The sequence below is a fragment of the Dreissena polymorpha genome, chromosome 10, assembly GCF_020536995.1.
Source record: "Dreissena polymorpha isolate Duluth1 chromosome 10, UMN_Dpol_1.0, whole genome shotgun sequence".
Classification (NCBI taxonomy): Eukaryota; Metazoa; Mollusca; class Bivalvia; order Myida; family Dreissenidae; genus Dreissena; species Dreissena polymorpha.
In genome coordinates this window covers 78,897,280-78,921,697 of record NC_068364.1, presented here as the reverse complement: position 1 = coordinate 78,921,697, position 24,418 = coordinate 78,897,280, and the positions used below count along the sequence as shown (strand labels likewise).

The 24,418-nt window shown below is 34.3% G+C and overlaps 1 protein-coding gene across 3 annotated transcripts in view; it reads right to left on the bottom strand.

Annotated features, from left to right (window-relative positions):
* The window catches only part of LOC127847266 (uncharacterized), an 89,944-nt gene that overhangs the window by 29,938 nt on the left and 35,588 nt on the right, over positions 1-24,418 (bottom strand). For 2 of the 3 annotated variants that reach the window (XM_052379062.1, XM_052379064.1), the window contains exons 1-4: positions 13,480-14,395; positions 7,075-7,230; positions 4,936-5,277; positions 330-435 (exon numbers count right to left, since the gene is read on the bottom strand). In XM_052379062.1, the coding sequence (XP_052235022.1) occupies positions 330-435; positions 4,936-5,277; positions 7,075-7,230; positions 13,480-14,025 (1,150 nt within the window). In that variant the 5' untranslated portion in view covers positions 14,026-14,395. Of the gene's footprint in view, positions 1-329; positions 436-4,935; positions 5,278-7,074; positions 7,231-13,479; positions 14,396-24,418 lie in introns of those variants that run through there. The other variant, XM_052379063.1, reaches the window with a different exon arrangement.

The window sequence follows — 24,418 nt, the reverse complement described above, 5'->3', positions numbered from 1 at the left end:
CAATTAAACTTGTAACCATAAATATTGTTCATCTAACAACATACGTGTTAAACAAAAGCATCGTACATCTAACAACATACGTGTTAAACAAAAGCATCTAAACAATTCCGATTTCTTTCTCATGTTTAGTATAAATACCAACTACTTAAATAGTGATCAGCCTTACAAACAAACAAACGGCATAATGTAGGGAAAACAGGCACTACAGCCATAATATTATTAAACTATCATAAGTACCCGTTTGACGGACAGACAGGCGGTCCTCAAGAAAGACAACGGCATCATCCTTAATATGTGATGCAATATACTAACTTATAGCTAAATTTTACCAGGTTTAATTTCACTGATCATTCGGTAGCTGTTGGTCACAATTCGTTCAATACCCATCGTAATTGTTTCGATTCCACGGATAATTGTTGTTTGTTCCACAAGTTCCTAAAAGATTCGAAACATCCATTACATGATTCGAGTCGTACATATACAATGTTGAAGTATACCATAGATTCCCTTCATCATCAGGCTTAGCTCAGGCGTAACGGTATAATATACTCGACTTCGCTGGACTGATATTGCATGAAGCAATTGTTCTTTAGTTCCTTTTTTAAAATTCAACTTATTTGGTTTTAAATGTCAACAAATCAGTAGACAGTAAAATCGCGAGTGATTACAGCAAATCATATTTAACAAAATATTAACGTTAATCGAAAAAAGAAAGACGAAAAAATAAAGTTGAGATTTCTCACAACATCCTTATTATATCTGTATATTGAGCATTTTTATCGCGGTGTTTAATCAAAGATCGATCAATAATCTTGTTAATTGATAGATCTGTGGTGTTATTGCTTATGTGTTCAGCTCAAACCCATTATCTCGTTGTGATCAGGTAGTGTGCCGTCAAATACTAAATAACAACAAGTTTTCATAAACCACGCGTAGCAGATGTCTGGTCAATAAACAAAATGTATGAAACTTACATGTCTTCTCCTGGTAGAAGTATAGAGCAGTCATTATTAGCACTAATTTAACGTCAAATACTCAAAATTTATAGTAAATTAATCAAACAGATTGTCAGAAACTAAATATCGTATAGCAAGTTTAACCATAGTTATAAAGTGGATGACGAACGTTCGTTTTTAGGTTATTTTGACAACAAGGACAATCGTTCGTTCGTTATATTTACAATCCGGACAATAATTCCTACATTATTTTGACAACACGGAAATTGGTTATTACTTTATTGCTATCATGGTCATTATAATCATATTTTATTCAGAGTAATATTACCCTTTCAGCAATTTTTAACCGGTGATTTTTGTGTGTATTTTTTTTTAAATTGTGATATTTTTAATATTTGTATCATATTTTCATTCAGTTTAAAGAATTTTTCGTGAGCGTGAGCATAATAACGTAAAAATTATTAAAATATATCGACTAACACTAATATCTGTAATAAGGGAAACCTTGCGGTAATTCTGGAGACTTTAACTGCATGGCACCGTATTGTAGACTAAGCCTTGTGTTTCTGAAGATTCAAATTGAAAAAGAAATAGCCCTAAATAATGATACACTTTATATATTTGAAAAAAATGGAAACACATTAAACTTCCATAAACGAGTCCAGTATGCTTTCTAACCACTTATGCAACCCATCCTTATTCATTCTTATACTGTTGTTTTTCTTTTTCTTTCTTTTTTAAACACCCAAAGATAAAATACATATTAACCCTTTTTTAAATCTAAAGGAAACCACATGGTCAAAAAATATATATTAGCATATCTTGTATAACATGTCTGTACATTATTGCTGCTACGTGGTATCATTTTGTTTTATGATTATATACATGTATACATAGTATTCATATATTGATTAAAAAAAGAGGCTTGTGTGTCTTGGCGTACGAGTGACCCTCGAAACATAACACAGGCTGACCGCGTTCGTTCGTTAGTAGTTCCATGTTGGAATTTAATTTGAAGGAATGGCCCATAACTATATATACATGTACATGTTGTGTTCACAGTTAAGGTATTGAACCAATGTCCGGATGTAAGAAATATGTAGTAGCGAATGTCCGAATCGCGAAAATAATGAAGGAACGAATATTCGGACTGGCAAAATAATGTAAGAACAATTGTCCGGGTTGTCAAAATAAAGTTGAAACGAATGTCCTGGTAGTCAAAACAACGTAGGAATAAATGTCTGCTCCATCCAAATTAGCGTGAGAACGATTGTTCATGGGAACGAAAGTTCGGATACATATTAAAGCGCTTTATGAATATTCGTTTTAAATATTTAAAAATTGTAATTCTAAACATTTAACTTATTTAGCGGACACCGGTTAAAGAAAACTCCGTCATTAACTAGGGTCTAGTCCTAGAAAGAGTGTACGTTAGTGAACGGAACATCATTATGAAAACAAAAATTAGTTTCGACCTCAACGGGGTAAAATAATGTTTCCGACAAAAACAAAGATTGGAGATCCATTATATACATTTGTCACTTATAATCACGTATAAAGAGTTATACGGACAGTTCAGTCTGCCTCACGTCCGTGTTTTTATTTCACTTGTATAATAGAATTTTTTAATATTAACATTCAAAGTAAAAGAGAGTTTATTCAATTAAAAACAAAATTAACATAACATCTAAACTAGAAATGGCGAGGCAGAGGCCGACGCGTATCCCCACGCCGCATGTTTGACCCATGGGCGCCCCAGGGTTGGTAATGGGGCCATGCATAGTTGAGATTTACCGTATTGTCATAAGAGAAGTTCAGTATCAATAAGAAGTGAATCGGTGTAGAAATGTAGAAGTTATAGTAAAAGACAATTTTAGGTGGGTGTGGCATATGTGGGCGGGGCGTCCCAAGGTTGGTAACGGGGCCATGCATAGTTGAGATTGACCGTATTGTCATAAGAGAAGTTCAGTATAAATTAGAAGTGAATCGGTGTAGAAATGTAGAAATTATAGTGAAAGGCAATTTCGGGTGGGTGTGGCCTACGTGGGCGGGGTGCCCCAGGGTTGGTAATGGGGCGATGCATAGATGAGATTGACCGTATTGTCATAAGAGAAGTTCAGTATCAATTTGAAGTGAATCGGTGTAGAAATGAAGAAATTATAGTAAAACGCAATTATGGGTGGGTGTGGTCTATGTGGGCGGGGCGCCCCAGGGTTGGTAATGGGGCCATGCATAGTTGAGATTGACCGTATTGTCATAAGAGAGGTCCAGTATCAATTTGAAGTGAATCGGTGTAGAAATGAAGAAAATATAGTAAAAGGAAATTTTGGGTGATCGTGGTCTATGTGAGCGGGGCGCCCCAGGGTTGGTAATAGGGCCATGCATTGTTGAGATTGACCGTAATGTCATAAGAGATGTGCAGTATCAATTTGAAGTAAATCGGTGTAGAAATGAAGAAGTTAATGTAAAATAACATAAACAATGAGTAAAAATCTCTGTCCCGGCCCCAAACCCAACCCCCATAACTTTTGACCCAGGGGTCAGATCAGAATTCCAAATAGTGCAGGGTCGCACATATGCTCATAGTTACTATGTGTGTTAGTTTCAAGGTTCTAGAGCTTAATGTGTAGGAGGAGAAAGTGGCCAGGAAAAAAGCGTGGGAATAAAAAGGTCATGTACTTCGCATTTTACAGTGCTTTGTGTTCTGGTTATTCAATTCACCTCTTACACGTTCGATCGTTCATTAAAAATAACACACACACACCTCATACCTTTGAGCATTATATAATGCTATGTATTGTATTAGACGGCTATTGTATATCTTTGTTTTGTTTAATCATCGATGCTGAGTCTAGTCCACCTTTGCTCTGATGGTCATGGGTAACTCGTATTTTATAAAGATGAAATACCATTTATAAAGGTACCTTAATGGTACTTAATATTTATGTCGTTGAATTATTATTTAGAATATTTTATGTTTATATTACAATTACGTATAAATATTTACTAAACACATGCCTGTATGCATATGTTTGACCAGGGATCTATACAAACATGTTTGTATAGGTCCCTGGTTTGACGTTATTGTAACCAGTGTCAGGGCTCATGAAACTTCCGAATGTTTACAATTACATCATCAGATATAAAATCTTCGATATTATCCGCTTAAGACAGTTACACGTTCAGCCTCGGTCTGGAATTTGATACGTAAAGTGATATCTAAACATAGCAACAGTGGTAGTATTGTGAAACTGGTCTATTTCAATATCCCATTTTCCCGTACTCGAAACTGTAAATCTAAAGCATGAATTTTTTTTTGAAATCGAGTTGTTTTGCATATCGATAGCATTTTTCAATTTAATTGTCTTATAAATATACACTAAAATATAAAAAATATGTAAGAACTTTGGTGCAACACATTACGACAACGAAGATAACTATTAACCAAAATAATATTCGTTTCTTCATAACCTTACTTATTACCAAGAAGGGACTTATAACGGAAGTCATTTCACTTTACCCTTGTACAGTGTTAAATAAAGGATATATTTCAAGATTTTGTATAACATGCTTTTTTAGATGGTCTTGAAAAATTACTTGTCCATCGTACAACGGTTATAAGTCGATCTTGTCATGAAAAGCATGGCTTGTATACACATTTCACTCGGAGGAAAGAATTTGCATTTAAAACGGTGTCAACAAAATCAAGTCGATCTTGTCATGAAAAGCATGGCTTGTATACACATTTCACTCGGAGGAAAGAATTTGCATTTAAAACGGTGTCAACAAAATCAAATATTGGTTCTCGTTAGGAAAATAACTCTAAACCTCAAAATGTCAGACTAACACAGATATAAACATGTCGGATATAATTGTTTATTCTCGATTTGACAAGTTTCACCTTTAAAAGGCATCACTTGTGTGCATTAAAAAGTATTATGACGTGTCTAAAAACTCAAACCAACCATAAAAAACTAACCTGCTTAAGATTTTCGAAGCACGTTGTATGTTGAGAGATGGCAGAGGTGATAGTTTTCAATTCATTTGAATGTTGAAGCAAAACCCTTGCGCTCCTGTTATATTCCTCTTTTACGCTTTGCATGTGTTGCTTAAGTTCCTGTAAATGACCCGTGATGAATTTCATATGATCGTCCTGTAAAACTTCGAGAAGGGCCAATTGGTGATTTACTTGTGTTTTGTCCTTAGATGAATTCGTTGTTTCTTCCTGTAGAAGTTTATGCGCCTCAACTAAAGCGTTTAATGCATCTTTTCGTGCTATCATTTCTTGAGTCGTATTTATTTCATTGATGTCTGTTTCCAACTGAAATAAGTGTAAGCATTTATGTGAAAAGTACCAAATATTACTGTATAATCGGGTGTGTTTTTCTAATTGTATACAAAGCCTTTATAATTTGCAGAAACCCTTCATTTTAATACATATTTTTTATGAAAACTAGTCAAATGTATTTCAGTGGTAGAAATGCTAGCAAACAATTTAAAAAAAAAATCGCCATACGCAAATAATTATGATATTCAATCTTCACTCATCATTTGGGTGTTGCCGCGCACTGAGAAAATGGAAAATAACTATTAATGTATTGCAACTTTAGATCTTCATGGAAAAAGGACCTTGCAAAACTAAATACGACAAGGCATTTAATACATGTTTTGTGTGCTTCAACAGAGATGCATATATGGCATCGACCGTCGTTCAGTCATTATTTCCTTGCGTCCTTCAGTCTGTCCCGAGAATTCTCAAAATATTCAAATAAACCTTCATATAAAAAAGGGTCTTTGAGTGAGAATACGCAGTTCAAGAAACATAACTCGATTAGTTAATCAGTTATTGGCTTTTAGACATTTTTCTTGTGTGGAGTGTAACTCTCATCGTATTCAAGATATAAACAAATACAACTGTGCACATTGATATAAAAGAAAATGAAAAGTTGTATAACCACAACTGTCTTATCACAAGTGTGTATATATTTCCCTTTTGTTAATTAATTATAATTCTTTTCGTATATTAAGCAGCATCCTACCGGTTTTAAAGTCAAAACGATGATGACATTAGAGAAACATCAAGTACGAGGTCAATGACTCTCTTATATATATATATATATAGGTTTGACCTTTGCTAATTGTCCATGTGCCAGACATATATTCATTAGCCTTAACGGTAATAATGCCATTATATTTTGTTGCATGAAATGGAGAGAAAGTGCAGTAATCACAATTACTTTAGTATTTTTTAGTACTTTAGTATTTTTGAAGGTTTAATTTGTAATTGTATATTGCAAAGCCTAATTGAAATAGTATTCAACTGAAACTTGAATTATTGATAACCGGCTTTGAAAGTACCATGACTGCTATTGCTTGTTTTATTGTCTTGTGCACTCATCAAGTCCATTACAAATGAATACACTTTGTATACAAAAAAAGATATACAGAGAATGATGTGTGTGAGTGCAGAGAGCAAAAACTAGAGTATTTTCGGAGTTATCGTAATGTGTATAATCCTTGTACAGAGTCCGCTAGATAGTTACATTCAATTGTGCATATCATAACTTAAACAAATATTATTGGTGTTTAACAGAAACATCAGATTAGAGGATGTACATTATCAATACTTCTTTCTTTGATATCATTGATGTATTTTTTTGTTTAATTCTCTAATTTGACAGAACTATGAGTAATTTAATTGAGTGTATTGAAATATACAGAAATCCTTGTGGACATGTACATTTCTATTTCCCAATAAATCAATACATGTTACAATACAAGTCTCCTATTTGTTCCTCTTTTAAAACCCCTTTTAAGCGTCTGATTATTATTAAGTATCAATATATACAACATTGTTAATAACCTTTATTTCTAATGTAACTATAGGTCCCTCGTGTTAGGAGTTTTCTAGTTTGCATGCGTAATGCTTATCAATGCAAATATTTTTGTACACAAGTCAAGATACTTTCTTACATACTTACTTTCTCACGACAATCCTTGAACTCAAGAAGTAATTTCCATGCATAGTGATGCACAATATAAACTTTTTTTAATATTTTGTGAAAAAATATGATGTTTAAAATATACTTTTAATTGATACAACATCTTGATTACATACTTTCGTCAGCTTATCCAAAAAGGTTTGAATATCCGGTAGTTTGTTGAAAATCGATATTTGCAGCACATCACGCATGTTGGAAATATATTCTTTTAATTTGTCGTCGGTTATAGCCATATCACCGGAATGGAATATCTCGTTGCGGTCAGTTCGCACCTGTAAAGTTATAACAAACGTTTAAGTGTAAGAAACATACTGAACGATCGCATTTTCATACAATTTACCATTTGCTGACGTATGTACGTATCCTACTGAGGAAAAAATAACAGCCTGCTCCAAATTAGGTAGGCGAACAACGATCCCCAACCCAGCGGGTCCACGGGTGGCGGATAATGTGATGAGCTTTCGATATAAAGGCTAGTTGTAAGGAGACCCAGGTATTTACGGGGAAATAATTATTCCAGAGAATACCACTGACTGTGCTCCTTCCAGAATGTGTAGGGTAGAGATGTTCGAGTTCAAGATCAAGCTGACAAGAAAAGGTTTAATAAAATATAGTAAAGCTTCACATTGACAGAAACCACCAACAAGGTGTGAAAACTGACCGATGCCTTGTATGACGAGAGTATTAGAGATCAGTAGATCATCCTTGAAAAAAGGGAAAACACCTTGATAAAAGGGGCATATTATTGATATGACTGAAGCTGAAGCATCTCAGTACCAAAGGCACTAACAACAATCGCTCAGATGGAAAGTAAAAATCACCGGAAAAGACAACACTGCGTATGCTAGGATTTTATTTATAGAATACAAACTCAAATTCTTGTTAACTGCTTTTAATACTTCACATGTTATTTCTTGTTGTACGTGTATGCACACATTCGACAGCCGTGGAGAAACTAGCCGGACTATTATTCGTTTGAGACATACATTTCCATCTTTCAAATTCAAGAAATAAATGCCTAAGGAATGAATACTAAGGACTACATGCCAGTAGAATGATAATGATTTTACATGTACATACCAGTAATCCAATTGGATGCAATACTTATCGTTTAAAATGTGTTTGACGGGTATACGATATGGACAAAAAAGAAAGGTGATAAACCCGATACTCAGCTTCACGTGTTCATTTGTTAAAAAAATCGATGAGATATAGTGACAATCAGGTATTGAATTTCAATAAATGTTCATTTATGATTATGTTCAGTTCAGTTACAATTAAATGCCAGATGGGACCCTCATACTATCGTTTTCCATTGCTTATCGTTTAAAATGTGTTTGACGGGGATACGATATGAAGGAGAAAGAAATGTGGTAAACCCGATATTCCGCTTCAAATTCAAGAAATAAATGCCTAAGGGATGAATACTAAGGACTACATGCCAGTAGAATGATAATAATTTTACATGTACATACCAGTAATCCAATTGAATGCAATACTTATCGTTTAAAAATGTGTTTTACGGGGATACGATATGGAGGAAAAAGAAATGTGATTAACCCGATATTCCGCTTCACATGTTCCAGATTGGACCCTCATACGATCGTTTTCTATTGTCTGAGTAGGCTGATGCAACGTTTACGTACGCCCTTAAGATTTTTCAACTGAGTGATGGAATGAACATTAATCACCGTTTCACATCTAAAGGCATCAGATAAACGTTTAATCATGTGCGTAGAAAACTCTTTCAAATGCAAACACACATTCCTACTTTGTCTTCATTTAATTTTTATAAGACAAAAACTTTAATTAGATTAACAATAATAACAATGTTTTGCATCGGATTTATTATTATCATGTTAGGAAACAGATTGATTATACTGAAACGTTTCAAATATCAACAATTTACAATATTTCACGACGTTAAGTTTTTTGTTGCTGTTTTTTTAGCTTTTTCAATTTGTTTACTTTCGAACGGAATACGCAAAATGCGAGACTGATGGGATATATATATAGAATACAAGATAAATGTCGAACACAGTATCGTTAGTCCAGAAGACCACATTATTGTTCGTGTCGCTTACATAACCATGGCGTATTAGTTCAAGGTTAAGGTATCTAAATCCATTTTACACTTCAAGAAGACAATTACCCCGGTGTATGCTCTAGTCAGAAAGGTCAAAAGTCAAATCCCAATCTGGTGACAAGTTTCTGTTAGGGAATTTATTTAGCAATTTTTACCTATTGTTTTCTTTCTTGTCGTTTTGTGACTTCTTGTTTGTTATGTCGAATGTCCCTATAAAATACTTGTATGTATAACATTAACTGACGGCTCATTTTCAGATTGTATGGATTGGATACTTTTTATTTTAAAACAAAAAGCAGTGATTTTTAATAAATATATAGAAAGAATTGAATTGTTGTCAACAATGGCAAATTTTATAGAATCCTATTGAAGCGACTTTGCATTTTTACATTCGAATGCAAAACATCTGGCTTTTCTTTAACATGATCAAATAACAACCATTATTAAGTGCACAGTAATAAAGTCGAATTTCAATATTAGTCAAACCGATTTTACCTGTAAAAAAATCAACAGCCGATACACAACAAGATGCATAGCTATTTTAGCATTCATGTTAGATTTTACAGTGTTTTAATTTTGTTCGAACTAAAATTAACATTATTTTCTAAGAAATGTTGCTACTATCAATATACAATGTAATATGAAACTAATATTTTCAAACAAAGTAGCCTGATAGCAATGTGGTACATCACATCGAATATATATGAAATGTCAATATTGTTTAATAGTTTAATACTCTCTACCTATGCGCAGACGAAAACTACCAAAAACATCATGTTCATGCGTTCTGATAAGTTGTTTCATTTTTACATTTATTATCATATGAGCTTTATTTATCATATGATCTTTATTTATCATAGTTTATTATAAGGTAAATTTGTCTTCATTGTTTGGCATTATACCTGTAGAGGACATCGTGATGGCAAGTTTTGTAAACGTATGGTTTAATAATGTAAGTAATGTCATATTTTTCTTTCTTCATTTGATATCATACCAAAATCAGCACATGTGTTGCACAGCTTATTTGACTAGCGTAGCAGGAATAATTGGTCTATGTTTTACCTTAGGTGAAAGGCAGCAATTTACTATACTGATAAAACGAGCATACTGTCATACAGATATAAACACAATTATTTTCCCATAATGCAATGTAATGAACGCTTGGTCGCACTGAAAGTGTGCACGAGGAAATTGAGTGTGTTTGGCGGTTTTTCGTCATTCAGCTTAGGGCAGTCGAACTGTAAAGGCAAATTTAAAGTTTATGTTTGTTTTTGATGAAAAACAAAAAGGTGGATATTGTATATGTGTATGCATGAACTGTTTTTTCATGTAGATAACATTAATTTTGTTTATACGTATTTGTTGAATTATTATATCAATATTGATTTGTGTTGTGTTTTATGCAGAAAGTAGACTGTCCGGATGTTTTACCAAATACAGAAAATGTATTGAAAATTATATAAGTCTTGTTGTGTTTATGGGAGTATATTGTTGATATGTCAGATGCGAATGAAGTGGTATTTAAGGAATCATTATTCACTTAATTCTGGTGATTTATGTTTAATTCGATATGCAATGAAATGCAATAGCAAACACACCCTTAAAGTCCCACTAGTTTAAGAGCAAATCAAATTCTTCGCACAGAAAGCGGTGATGAATTCGCTCATATTTTTCACAAGTTTGAGAAAATTGTGAATATTATGATCCTGCAAATCGCGCTAAATGTTCTTTTGTTAATGACATTCCGAGTCGCTGTGTCCGCGTCGGATCAAGCGGCTTTATTTATAAATTAACATTTCCGCCCGATGAGAAGGGGTTTGCTTCGTTTATGCAGATAACATGTATGTTAACCGACCGCTACGGCCACGTCGTTTTACCGTAATGCAAAAACATATCATTGCTCGCGCTTGAAATTAATATAAAACAAGATTACTCTTTGAGTTTAAAATCGTCTTACATGTCGCCATGTTTTGATATCTAATATCAGCTCTATATCAGAGACTATATCCAGCTGCGATTCATGCAAATGTTATATTCTACAAAGATAAACGCGCGTTTATCGGGGTTAAGGATCTCGACTACTTGTTAAACCCCTGAAACTGACTCAAGATTGTCGTCATGGTAAGCATTCGGCTTAGCGTTATGTTTGAGCGTGAGCATAGATACATTGGCAGTTGAAATATTTCGTTAATTATATAACCATAAAATAAACTTAATTCGCATTTTTTTTCTACAAAGCCAGATAAAACAGTACTTATATACATTAAATGTTTGAACAATAGTGTTTTGAAATCATTTTTTTTCTCGCAGTGTGGATCGTAAATTGGTAAGTTATGATGAACTCAAACATGAACCTGAAGGTCCATACCGCGATTGGCAACCACATAATATTCATAAATGGTTCTTTGATGTTAAAAACACTAGTTTTAAACTAAAATGACGAGAGTGTTTTGTATTCATATAAGGTAACTTCAAAATAAACTGAGCAGTCAGTTATAATATATACTCGTGAAAAACGTCGTCTGCTCGTGTTGTTATAAAAACAGTAACATCTGTGTTTTGTAATATTCATGAAACGTGTTTAGTTTATTTGCTTTTACTTTTACATAAAGAGTTGTCTGATTGAGCAACGAACAATTTAAAGCACAGAAACAATGATGCATGTTTTAAAGATGGCAGCATTACAAAAAAATAAATAACACATTATTATTCACACTTGTGAATAATAAGAAAGGAACATCAATTCAATAGTAGCTATACTGAAGATAATAAGAAATTAAAACAAAGATCAAGATATTGTACCACTGCACTCCACTTTATAAATGTTAGACTTAAATATCAAACCGACGATTGTGTCGAGTTTTCTCAACGTAAGGGAAGTCTTAAAAAGTGACTTGGATGTTATTTTGACTTAATTATCTTTATAACAGCAATAAGTTGTAAATCAGTGCATACACAAGCTCGACATTTGCGTGAATACACTATCTCATTATATTCAAATGAGATGTGTTTCATTTAAACGCGCGCTGGAAAAAGCAATAATCTAATTTTGAACGATAAGTTGTGTCTTATGTTATGCAACAGCGAAAGACTTCACTGCCTTCAGTGCTTAGACTGTTATATGGGTCTCATCACTGGTCAGCTGATTGTTATCAAGCAAAAGCCGTCCATCACCTTAAGTTTCCCAGACAAACCACTGATTTTAACCTTACTAGCCCCACTAGATGGACTGGTAAACCGTGCCCACGTTCATGTTGATAGGCGCAACATCACGCTCCTGTAGACGTGTATGTTTTTAATCAAAATACAATGGAAAGTGAGTGCACAATGGTGTACATGTTATTTGGAAAAAACATGATCTCCAAGCGTCCATATTTAAGAGGTTTAAATTGTTAGAAAGCAAACTATTTCCATGCTGCAATTAACCACATGTAGAACTTTATTTCTAAGGATTGTTTATATTGAAACATGTATTACCGTATATAAATACTATTACATTATACATTGGCAGCTGTAAATCACAGAACTTAAGCGCTTTTTTTTCCAATAAGGAACAATAACTTTACTTTACTTTAGCAATATTAGGAAAAAGTCCACGTCCTCAGGCGGCACTGTTTTTCAACGGACCGGAACCATTTTCAAACCCAGCCCAGATATGATAAGAACAAATGTTCTAGAGTGTTAACAAGGTTTTACTTTAGCCATATTAGGAAAAATGCCCTGCCCCATGGAGGCCATGTTTGTCAACAGACCGAAACCATTTTTAAACTCATCCATTTTATCATAAGAAAAACAGGTATGACTACGTTTCATTACGATTGGACTATAAATGTGACTTCTAGCGTGTATACAACGTGTTGCAATAGCCATATAAGAATAAACTGCCCGTCCCCTTGCGACCATGTTTTTCATCTACCCGAAACCATTTTTAAACATGTTTAAGATGTCATGGGGCACATGTTCTCATTTAGATTCATAAAGATTGAATCTTAAAAATGCAAACAAGGTTTTACCATTGCAATATAATGAAAAATGCCCCGCCCTCTGGCGGCCATGTTTTTATTAATAGACCTGAACCATTTTCAAACTCATTAAAACTATCATTAGAACTAATATTCTACTTAAGTTTCATGAAGATTGGACAATTAGTGTGACTTCTAGAGTGTTAAAAGGATATACTAGGAAAACTGCCATGCCCCTTGGCAGCCATGTTTTTCGATCAACCGGAACCGTTTTTAACTTGTCCAAGATATCATTGGGACACATGTTCTGATCAAGTTTCATGAAGATTGGACAATAAATGTGTTCTCTAGACTGTTAACAAGGTAAATGTTGAGGCCACATGACGCACGACGGACGACGCATGAAGAACAAAGGCGATCACAAAAGCTAACCATGAGCAAGTTGTGCTTAGGTAAGCTTAAAATATGAATACCTGTATAAGTTTATCAATTTCTGTCCGTAACATGTTCTTCAGTTTGATGTTGTTTTGGCATATGTGCACAAATGCAGTTATATCTGCTTGCGAAATGTGTTCTTTGCCATTATATCCGGGTATATTAATAAAACATTTCATTTGTTCCCAGCCGTTTTTATACCATTTTGAGCATTCCGAATTGTCCCATCGTGGCATTTTGTTAACATGTTGGTTCAGAATTTGGTCGTATAAAACACCACACAGACCATTATTTAGGCATATTTGTGTATTCGCAGATGATTGGCAACCACATTTTATTTTAACAGACTTCCCCTTTGTTGGACATTGATTTCCTGAATGACTTGGTCTCAACGTCTTAATTGAACAGTTGGCGCACGAAAAGGTAGTCAATTGACAGAACCGTTTAGTGTAAGTTTCATTGCTTAAATACAAGTCATTGCAGTTCTTTTCCATGAAAGGACATATTCCGTCCCTAACATACCTTAAGCCTAGACATGCTTTAATCCAATTTTTCAATCCAGAATCCTTCACTATCTCATTCATTATTATTGTTTGTTGAGTTTTATCTTCATAACGTTCGTTTCAGAATTACACGTTCATATTGAGGTTGTCTGTTTATGAGATCTTATAACCTTATGAGTAAACGTTCGTAATCTTAATTCTTTATATTTTTCCTCTGTCCATCCAAATAACTGTTTCATCTATTGAGGTTTTTGGTAGATCTATTTGATTGTTTCGAAATTGATTTAAAACTATCCTTGGTAATGTCGATAAAAACTTCCTTGTTTAAACCTACAAACACAAGTCTCACGTATCCTTATCAAAATAGATAATGCTGTACAAATGTTGTCAAACACGAAATAAAATAAAGAAACTTATAAAAACACAAGAGATCGATTGAATATTCGTTATGTCAGATTGTGTTGGGTTTTTTCTACGGTTATTTTCCAATTTTTAATATTCGTCCGCATTGTTTGTTGAAACTTTGAATGTTTTCTTTTGTTGACGACGAAAGTTATGTGAATGTAAATTGAAATGTGAATGTAGATCTTCGAATCATTGCTAATGGTGCATTTTCAATTAACCAAACGTTTTTAAAATACATATTAAGGAGCTATTTTTCTTTGCGTAGATACCCTAGTATCGTTTATGTCGACGATATCAATCAACAACGAGTTCATACCTAGATAAGAGAATTGTTGAACGTTTAAGTCATGTATTGCTATCAAAATGCGATAATATTCTTTAAAGTTACTTGCGCGATCTCTCTTTAACCAAAAATGTTATCTCGTTTATGTGGATATACTAATGTTTCGGATGTTCGTTTGCCACACAATTTTATGATGCGAGTTTTATGGAATGAAATCTATCACCTACACGACTTTATGATGTGACGAGAATGTTACAAGAATTCGGTTACAACTTAAATTGTGTTTTTATAATATATATATTATTAAAACGAGCGAAGTGTTTATGAAGGCTTATTTGTAAACGAAATTATGCTCAACGAGCCTGTTCTGTGATGCAACACACCGAAACACCAACAACATGTATTATTTCCAGAGAATGACACAAATTAAAGAAGTGTGTTATGTTACTCGCCTCCGTGAAAAATAGGCAGTTAAAGTGTGTATTTTGTTCGACCAAAAACAGCAGAAAATCGAATTGGCATGAGAGTGTTATTCAATAGTAACATGACAGGGGAGGTAATATCGGCAGAGAGTATGCGAATGGCGTTTGAACGTTAACATGAAAACACAACAATCCATAACCATTGTATGCAATTAAACAAAGTTTCTCACACAATACCGTGAACGATGACATTCAAACCTTACATTAGACGACGTTCTTTAATGGTCATAATAACACACCATGCGCATATAATTGCATTATTTTTGCGTGACGTTTATTCTTAAGTGCGCGATCCCGTTCGTTATTTAGGGAAATAGATTTCCGGCATACACCATTTTATGTCATGTTACCAGGAATTTTTACTCGTATATGGTTATGGTAATAGTTAAAGGAACTAGGGTAATTAACACACATATCATATCGGGAATGATATGTTTAGAAAACAACGACATGTTATAATTGGCCGAGTACTATATTTGGACATTATTACATAACAATCTAATATCTTTATAATTATAAATCTATATCTATTATATGTAATTGTATACTATGTTGCTTACAATTCATACCTGTGTGCGTTAGTATCTTGAGATATGACTTGTGTTCTTCCAAAATACGAAACATAATAGACAAGAACATGAACATTTAAAAGAATAACTAACAACAGGCTTCATATGCTTTGGACTTCTGCCAAAACAGTTAAGTATTTGGTAAAACATAGTGTTTTTTTATACATTCGCAGATAATCGAACTTAAAAGTGGAAAACAATAAACGACGCCGTTTATTGTAATCGGTTTTTCACAATAAGATATACATTGTATATATGCGTTTTTGTAATTGTCCTACTGCCAATTGTAATAAATTAGCAGCTAATCGATTGTTTGAACAACATGTAACGTAAACTCATTTTAAATCATGTGGTATACCTTAATAGCGTGCCATGGAGTAAAGGCCATTATGGCAGGCATGTGCAAGACATGTATATTCAATGTAAATGTAACAGAACAATAATTGGGATCTTAAAAAACAAAACAATGCATGCGTCTATCTCAAACTATGTATTTTAATAAGATAATTTAGGTTTGTAAAGATTTAAGTTTAGCCACCTCAGATTTCCATAAACATTTTTTGTGTTTTGTTCACTAAAATCAGAAATCAATCCGTCCTTTTTTTTAATTCAAACATTTTGAGGGAGAAAAATCAGTTTGTTCATCATCAATCAACATATTCCCGTTCTTCAATATAAAATGAACGAGTTTGACCTTTCAAATTATGTTATTAATTTAAGAACAATTGTTTTAATTTCAAAATTCGAGTATTTCTAATGCCAACAAACTATGTATATTCACAAACATTTGCAAATATATTAAGATTTCTCATCAATAATAACAAATTAAACAAAAGGTAAACCTATGAGTTTTAAAATTCTTACTGTTTAGTAGTGTTACTGATTAAAACTGGACGAATAGTTTGTTAAGTAATTATTTCTTTCCGACTTCGTATATTAACGGACATCGACCGAGGCTTTTTCAAATTTTCTGTTCAAACTCACTTTTTTTAATTAAACTAGCAATTTTAACTTTCTTCACTACTTCGTTAATTTACATAATATAATTAGTTGTAGTCAACACTTAACAAGGAAATATTTTTTTCAGACCAACATACTTCGTATCAAAACGAACATTTGAAAATGGATTACAATTTATTCATCAACTACCTATAAAATAAACAACTTTGACATTGCCAAATACTTCGTAAATTTACGAACAAAGTCGTAAATTGAAGGACTTTGTAATAAGGGCATCCGATAAGGATCGTTATATCGTTGTTAGGATTTGTATTTGAAATAACATAATTGAAATTAAAAATAAATCGTAAATAAAACGATAATGACAATGGGAAAATGAATTACAATCGATTCTTAGTCGTATAAGTTGTACCGTTTCGCCCCGTATGGCATTTGATTTCAATTAGTGCATTGTGACCTAATGCACGCTGGTAATGCGGATACTTGGATAACGGATGGCACTTCGATAACAGAGAACAACAAAAGCCACGCTTTACTTTGAAATATTGCATTACAGGCTTTGCTGTACAAGTTGATAGTACTCAATGAAATATGAACTAAGATAGAGCATAATTTAATACGATGTATGCACTATTTTGTGGACACTTCAGTTCCCGATAAAGGATAACGGAGACTCTCAACAAATTGGGCACTGTGATATCCGAATTTCATCTACTTGAAATGCATTTATTCATATTGTTACTATTCTTACCAATGTGTTTGCTATTCCAGCGTGTAGATTAATTAATGTGCTCAATTAAACTGAAATACTGAACTTTTGATATTGTGCAAGGAAATATGAACGAAAACAGAGCATGTTTTAAAAGGCGGTGTGCATGATGTAGTATACACTTTGATCACGGACTCGTCGGATAATGGGGACTCTTAACGAATCTGGCACTCTGATATATAGACCGGCGAGCGTACCGGTGAAGTTCCAAAGAAGCAGACATCGAGAGGAATGTATATTATCTTCAGCATTACAATCGATATATGTTAACTAAATTTAAACGTCACGCTATAATGTTCAGATTGTAATCCCCGAGATGTCGTGTCTTAATTGAATATGCCATAAAAAACTAAATCTTACTCATTTTCCAAAAGGATAAGAAAAATGAAGCAACATTTCGGTGAATCGTTTTTTATTTACGTCAATCCAGAAATTATTACCTTCTTTCTATAAAAGTATTCAACAGCGAATTTTGCATTTCTGGTTCACAAAAAAGTGTGTATAATATATGTTAAAAAGTGCCCGGTAATTATGAACAGAAGTGCCATTGTAATTTAGATAATCGGCTAAAGAAGTGTCCATGAAAATGTGGCATCCGACTCTGTAAAATTTGAAAATTCCTCAAATACGTCAGTAAACTACAAATTGAAGATGTTGTAAAATTAATAGACATATTGATCTTTTACTTCGAATAGTTTACATGTTCTTGATTTATTTTTAAGTACTTTTATTTAGTTTAAATATGAACTTATCATCCACTTCGTGCTGATTTTCGATGGAATTTCATCGTCTTTTTTATATAATCAACATTTTTTCCGCAAATTTCTTTTTCGCTATACGAAATGCTAAACCAATTATCGACCAAACAATGTTCCGTGTCCGAAAACCTAATGAACTGAAAATAAATGCGAAAAAGCTGAAGAACTCACCTCTCGCGCGTAGCTTTTTTGTTCTCTGTTATCAAAGTGCCATCCGTTATTAAAGTATCCGCTTTGCGGCGTGTTGAAGGCGGCCGTAATATTTGTAGTAAGTTTATAAAGTCCCAATTTCGGGCCCCTGTCTATTAAAAAATTTGCTTCTGTCTTAAAAATGATATAAAATGTCGGCGGCTAAACGCGGACAAGCTAAGAAACTTCCATTGTCGGCGTGCGTCCCCAATGTTTTACAATTCATTACGCAACCCGAACCGTCCGGAAAATGAAGTGAAGTTGTACAACCACCTCGGTCTTCTATGCGGAGAGTCACTTTCTATAACCAACGATGCTAGTAACAAACAGCGAGAAATGTTCTTTAACATACTGAATTGTGGGTTACATTTAGGAGGTTTAAACCCACTTACTCTTAAAACGTTACACCAATCAGAGGTTATACATAAAGCACTTTACGGATGTGAACTCTGGAATACATACACGCAAACGGACATTAAAAGACCTGAGGTAACTCACAGGTTTTGCGTTTTACACATACAGTCGTTGAAACTATCTACCAACACTGACTTTTCACTCGCAGTGTTCGGTATTGAATCGCTCGAAATATGTGTTGACGCAAGAAAACTTACATTTTTGGACAGTTATGCAAACTTCCTTGTATATATTTAGCCGAGCATGTGTTCCTGAATAGACTGACGCGATTTCTTAACAATGATTTTCAATGTCAAGGATGTATCCCATGTATATTTGGGTTACTTTATAAGTACAATCTAAATGAATATCTATGTACTTGAGCAATGCGGCCATTTGTTTAAAAAATGCAGTGGAAGAGCATTCTCCGGTGACAAGTGAAAAATCCATGCAGAGAAGCCATATTCGGAAATATTCACACTCGCTTGTCCGCGATAATGCCGAAGGACGGTACCCATATGTGCCTTATGCACATCTCAAAATCCCACTCAGAGTTGATGCCCATAGTGAAATTAGTGAATAAAGCGATAGGGCGTATGTTATCAAGATTATACGCGAAACAGTGTCACAAATGCTCAGGATGGTGTGAAAATATTATTGAACACTAACTCTTTCCTGCCCTTTTAATAATCCTTATATAAAACGCATTATGGCATTCGTCATTCAAACTTGCGGGGCAGACTTACAATGATGCAGTTAACCGCTTGAACAACAAGAAGACGTATTGATGTTACAAACGTTCATCAACGCAGGCGCGTCAAATTTTACAATTCTTCATTAGACAATAACACACGGCAGAGCTGGACCGGATGTCTACAATAGGCCCGCTACCGACATAACGGCCCGAGGGCCTTTGGTCCGACGGCCATTATGCGGCTAGGACCGATTATAGACGTCCGGCCCAGCATTTCCGTGTGTTATCGTTTATATTACATATCATACTATTTTGTTTCATCGCTAAAATTTATTACAGAAATATCTTTCCTTACTTTTATTTTTATTCAATTGATTACGCAATGTATGACGTATTTCACGCATCTCCACGCAGAGTTGACGTTCCTTGCACTCACATATACAGTAATACAGAACATTTACTATGCTCTCAAATATCCATGATATGCATCTTTTGACGATTTAAAAACCTGAAAAATAAAAAGCGTTGCAACGCGAAACGACTGTGAAACAACGAGGATTGATTATATTAAGTATAAAATACATTCTTCATTGTATGCGCACGGATGGCCGAGTGGTCTAAGTAGTAGACTTTTACTCCAGGACTCCAAGGTCAGTGGTTCGAGCCTTGTGGTTACTTTTTAGGTTATTTTCTTATTTTATTCTTGATTTTTTACTGGAGCTAGTTAGAAGCAATGTATACATTTACCAATATAAAGCATTCAATGACAAACTTTAATATATGTTTTAACTGTTAATCGTGTTAAGGTAGGGCACCCATAATGGGCACCTTTCCAAACATAATGTATTATTTTCTTAATCAGCATCATTTCACTGAACTACATGCACCACATTTAGGTAGGCTTTCCGTGCTTTAAAAAAAATATATACTGAATTTTTCAAAACCACCCCACGCTCGGCCTTTGTCCAGTTTATTTGCACCCCTGGGAGTAGAGGTAAAATTAGGCTTCTGACCCACGGACGTTTTCCGGCCGTTTCCCATTCGTTTCCCTTTCGTGGGCCAGGAAATGTAAAGCCAGTGTATAGGTAAATAATATTTTGAAAAAGATATTGTATATTCCAGTTCCACAGAAAGGTCAAGCTTTCCCTTAGATATTTGCCTATCGACTTTCGGCCTTGAAGAAACGTGTTTAAACCCTCCAACCCTCCATTAGCTTCAACCCACGGAGTAACGTTCTGTTTAAGCCATATCTCCGTAAACTCTGAAAACTCTGGGTTGTAGTTGGATTTTTTAACCATCTGCTGTTGAAAGGTATACAGAGTTAAGATTCTCCCCCAGATAAGATCTTGTAGCATCTCATTTGCAATTAGTACAAACACTGTCTTGCATACCGGAACGGTATTAACCACATCAAAGACAGCCTTGCTGTTCTTGTTATTCTGTAACTCTAAAAGACCTTTTTGTAAATAAGTATTCATGGTTTGTTTTGTATATCCATTTTTTTAATATTAAACCTTTTCCAAACGCTCTTTACAAACCAATACAAAGTTATTTTTCGAATAACACCTTAACCATTTCAACGCGAAATACATGAAAATTCAATTTTCTCATTATCGTGACGGGGCGGCTGGAGGACTTTCGACCGTTTAGGCCTATGCTCCTTTTATATGTTTTATTTCAAACTCTTTGTAAACAATGTCGTTTGGTTTGATCATGCCGAGTAAGAATGCCGTGGTTATTGCACCTTTGCGATATTTTTTCTCCTCCGTATCACACTCTTATTTTAACACGTATTTGTCAATCAACCTAAGTTGATCCCGTTTTTTAACGTTGTTCCACTGTTTTATTGACTCTTTAATGGTTGCTCATCTTTTCAAATTCATCGTTTTTAGTCCAGAGCATTTGATTAAGTTCATCATGCAGTTGGACGCTGTATGTTTTTGGTATTTTAAACGTTTTATTAAATTTTAATAAGGTAGACGTTCCATCGTCATTGTCAATAATCATACCACATTTTCCAAAACCAAGAAGTTCCAAATACCTCTTATTCACCTTATCAGTTTCGCGTTTAGTACATTCTAGAACAAGAGGCCCATGAGGGCTTGGATCGCTCTACTGGCTGGAATCAATAGGGCTAAAGCCCTTGATCGTATGAACAATCTGTGTAAGTTTTAAACAAACAGACCCAAAATGGGAAATTCATCGCATAAACAAGAAGAAACGTAAAATTTAAAGTTCAAATGGCTCCTTTTCAACAATAATTTGGACACATTTTCTTCACTCTCAATGGTGTTCTGGCCCTTGATGATATAAAACGTCCGTTGCAGTTTCAAAAGGATAGAACTTTATATGTAAACAAACAAGAAATGTGTTTGTCGGAAACACTATGTCCCCTTCTGCACCGCTTTGATTTTTTTACCTTTGACCTTGAAGGATGACCTTGACCTTTCACCACTCAAAATGTGCTGCTCCATGAGATACACATGCATGCCAAATATGAAGTTGCTTTCTTCAATATTGCAAAAGTTATGGCAAAATGTTAAAAATTTTCATTTTTTTTTACCTTTGACCTTGAAGAATGACCTTGACCTTGACCTTTCACCACTTAAAATGTGCAGCTCTATGAGATACACATGTATGCAAAATATGAAGTTGCTGTCTTCAATATTGCAAAAGTTATGGCAAAATGTTAAAGATTTTCATTTTTTTCTCAAATTCAAGGAGAGATCATTCTGGACTTATTACTCCGATATTGCTCATTTTCAATAGGGTTTGACTTATCATTCAGATAAAGACACTGTGCAAGTTGTGAAATGATTGGATGAAAACTGTGGACTTTATTGCGTAAACAAGCCTTATTTCACAATTTTCTCAAATTCAAGGGGAGATAATTCTGGACTTTTTACTCGTGTGTAACCCATTTTCAATAGGGTTCGAGTCCTCATTAATATCAACACACTGAACAAGTTTGTAAAGAATCGGATGAAATATGTGGACTTTATCGGATAAACAAGAGAAAGTCTAACACACACACACACACACACACACACACACACACAGACAGACAGACAGACGGACACGATGCCATCCCATAAGCTTTGATACTCTTATCTCAGGTTGATAAAACATACAACTGCATAACTTGAACTCCAAGATCTCCGGCTCCAGAACTTGCTGTTATATTGAGTCTATAATACTGGTATGTTTAAGTAGTTGAAATATCGAAAAACAAAGGAGCATTAGCAGATCCAAACAATTTAGTTGTAGTTGTCAACAGTGGTTCAAATTATTTTCCATGATTGCTTCCACTAATAGTCCATCCAGTTATATGTTTACCATCTACATGTATAGCTCTAGCTTTTAACGCCACTCTCCAAATTGTAACGGGTTCATGACATTTAATTTGAAACCAACCAGTTTTTGAAGGTGTAGCCCAGCTTCCATTAGACCCATCATCGTTAAGAATATTAAATGCACCGTATGCTCTAAATTTATCATCAGAAACTGAACTTGCAGTTGTTACAAATCCAGCTCTACTAATAATCTCCTTCACAATTGGAACATAACCCGAATAACATTTTTTAGTTAAATTGTTAGCATAATATTTAGTAACAGCATCTTGATCATCCATTTACTGATTATTATTAGTAGTTGCTTCATTCACTAAACTAGTGACTTGTGACCAACTGGGTGCTTCATTTCCACTGCACAATGTAGGATATGGAACATGTAATCCTTTAACCATCCTACCACCCATGTTTAAATCACCAGTCATAGTATCTCCAGACTTTGAAACTGTTTGATTATCAACATAATTTTTTGTTGCAGCGTCTTGAGCATTAGCAGGATCCAATACATTTATTAGATTGTGTTAATCCATATTAATATTTTCAGCAGCTGCATTTTTACCATCTCGTCTTAAGAACGTATTAATGGCTTGTGATAATGTGACACCTCCTGAAATCACTCTTTGCGAAGATCCGACGTTTGTTTTACCAAATATGTTTACAGACATTTTTATATACACATTTTTTTAATATAATGAGTGTATTACATGTTCAAAGCTTACGCTCTCACATTGTTTACGAATGTTAAGACACAGGTGTCCGCAAAACACCTCACCATCCGTCTGTTCTCTTTCGCTATTATAATACACAGGATTCCTTATATAGCTAACGAGTTCAACTTGCGGTGCAAACCCATAACTGTCAAAGTACAGTTTTTCATGACCGTTTTTTATCCAGAAGTCCAGTGTGTACCATTTCCTCGCGAGTCGCAAAAATTTAGAATTCCACATTCTACCTTTTTAGGGCTTTTCGGAAGTTTATCGCGAACATAGACACCCCTAAAGTTTTTAATTTTTAACTTTTTAGCAGCATCTATCAACTGAAAATTGGATAGAGGTTCGTTTGGTTATACAACTCCTTCAACATTAATATACTTTTCGGTATAAAAAATCATTGTATATAGTTCTATCAATGTTTTGTTTTTATTTGATCGTTTAGATAGGTTACAAGTTCAAGTGGCGGCTCTAAACTATAAGTGTCAAAGTATATTTTTTCATTACCTTTTTTGATCCATGCCGTTCAGTGTGTTCCCGACATATTGGGATGACGTGGATATTGTCACGTACATACCTTACTCTAACGTTTGAGCTTTTTAGTTTCTTTGCAACGTCAATAAGTTGTGATGAGCTTGAGAACGTGCTGTAAATGGGACTGTGGGTACAACACGCCCACTCACGCCCTTAAACTTCTTCATTATCTTCTGATTGTCTGTGAGAGTATTGCTCATTTTTTTTTTAAATTTTTGTGAGTTTATTTCCATAAGCCAGTGTGTGAATATCGTCTTTTTGTATAATAAGTTTATCTTCATTCGCGCTGAGTGCTACTTTGTTAACCGTTACATTACACATTTCATGCGCGTATGATCTGATATCGTGCATTGACCTTAGCAATTCTTGGCGAGAAAA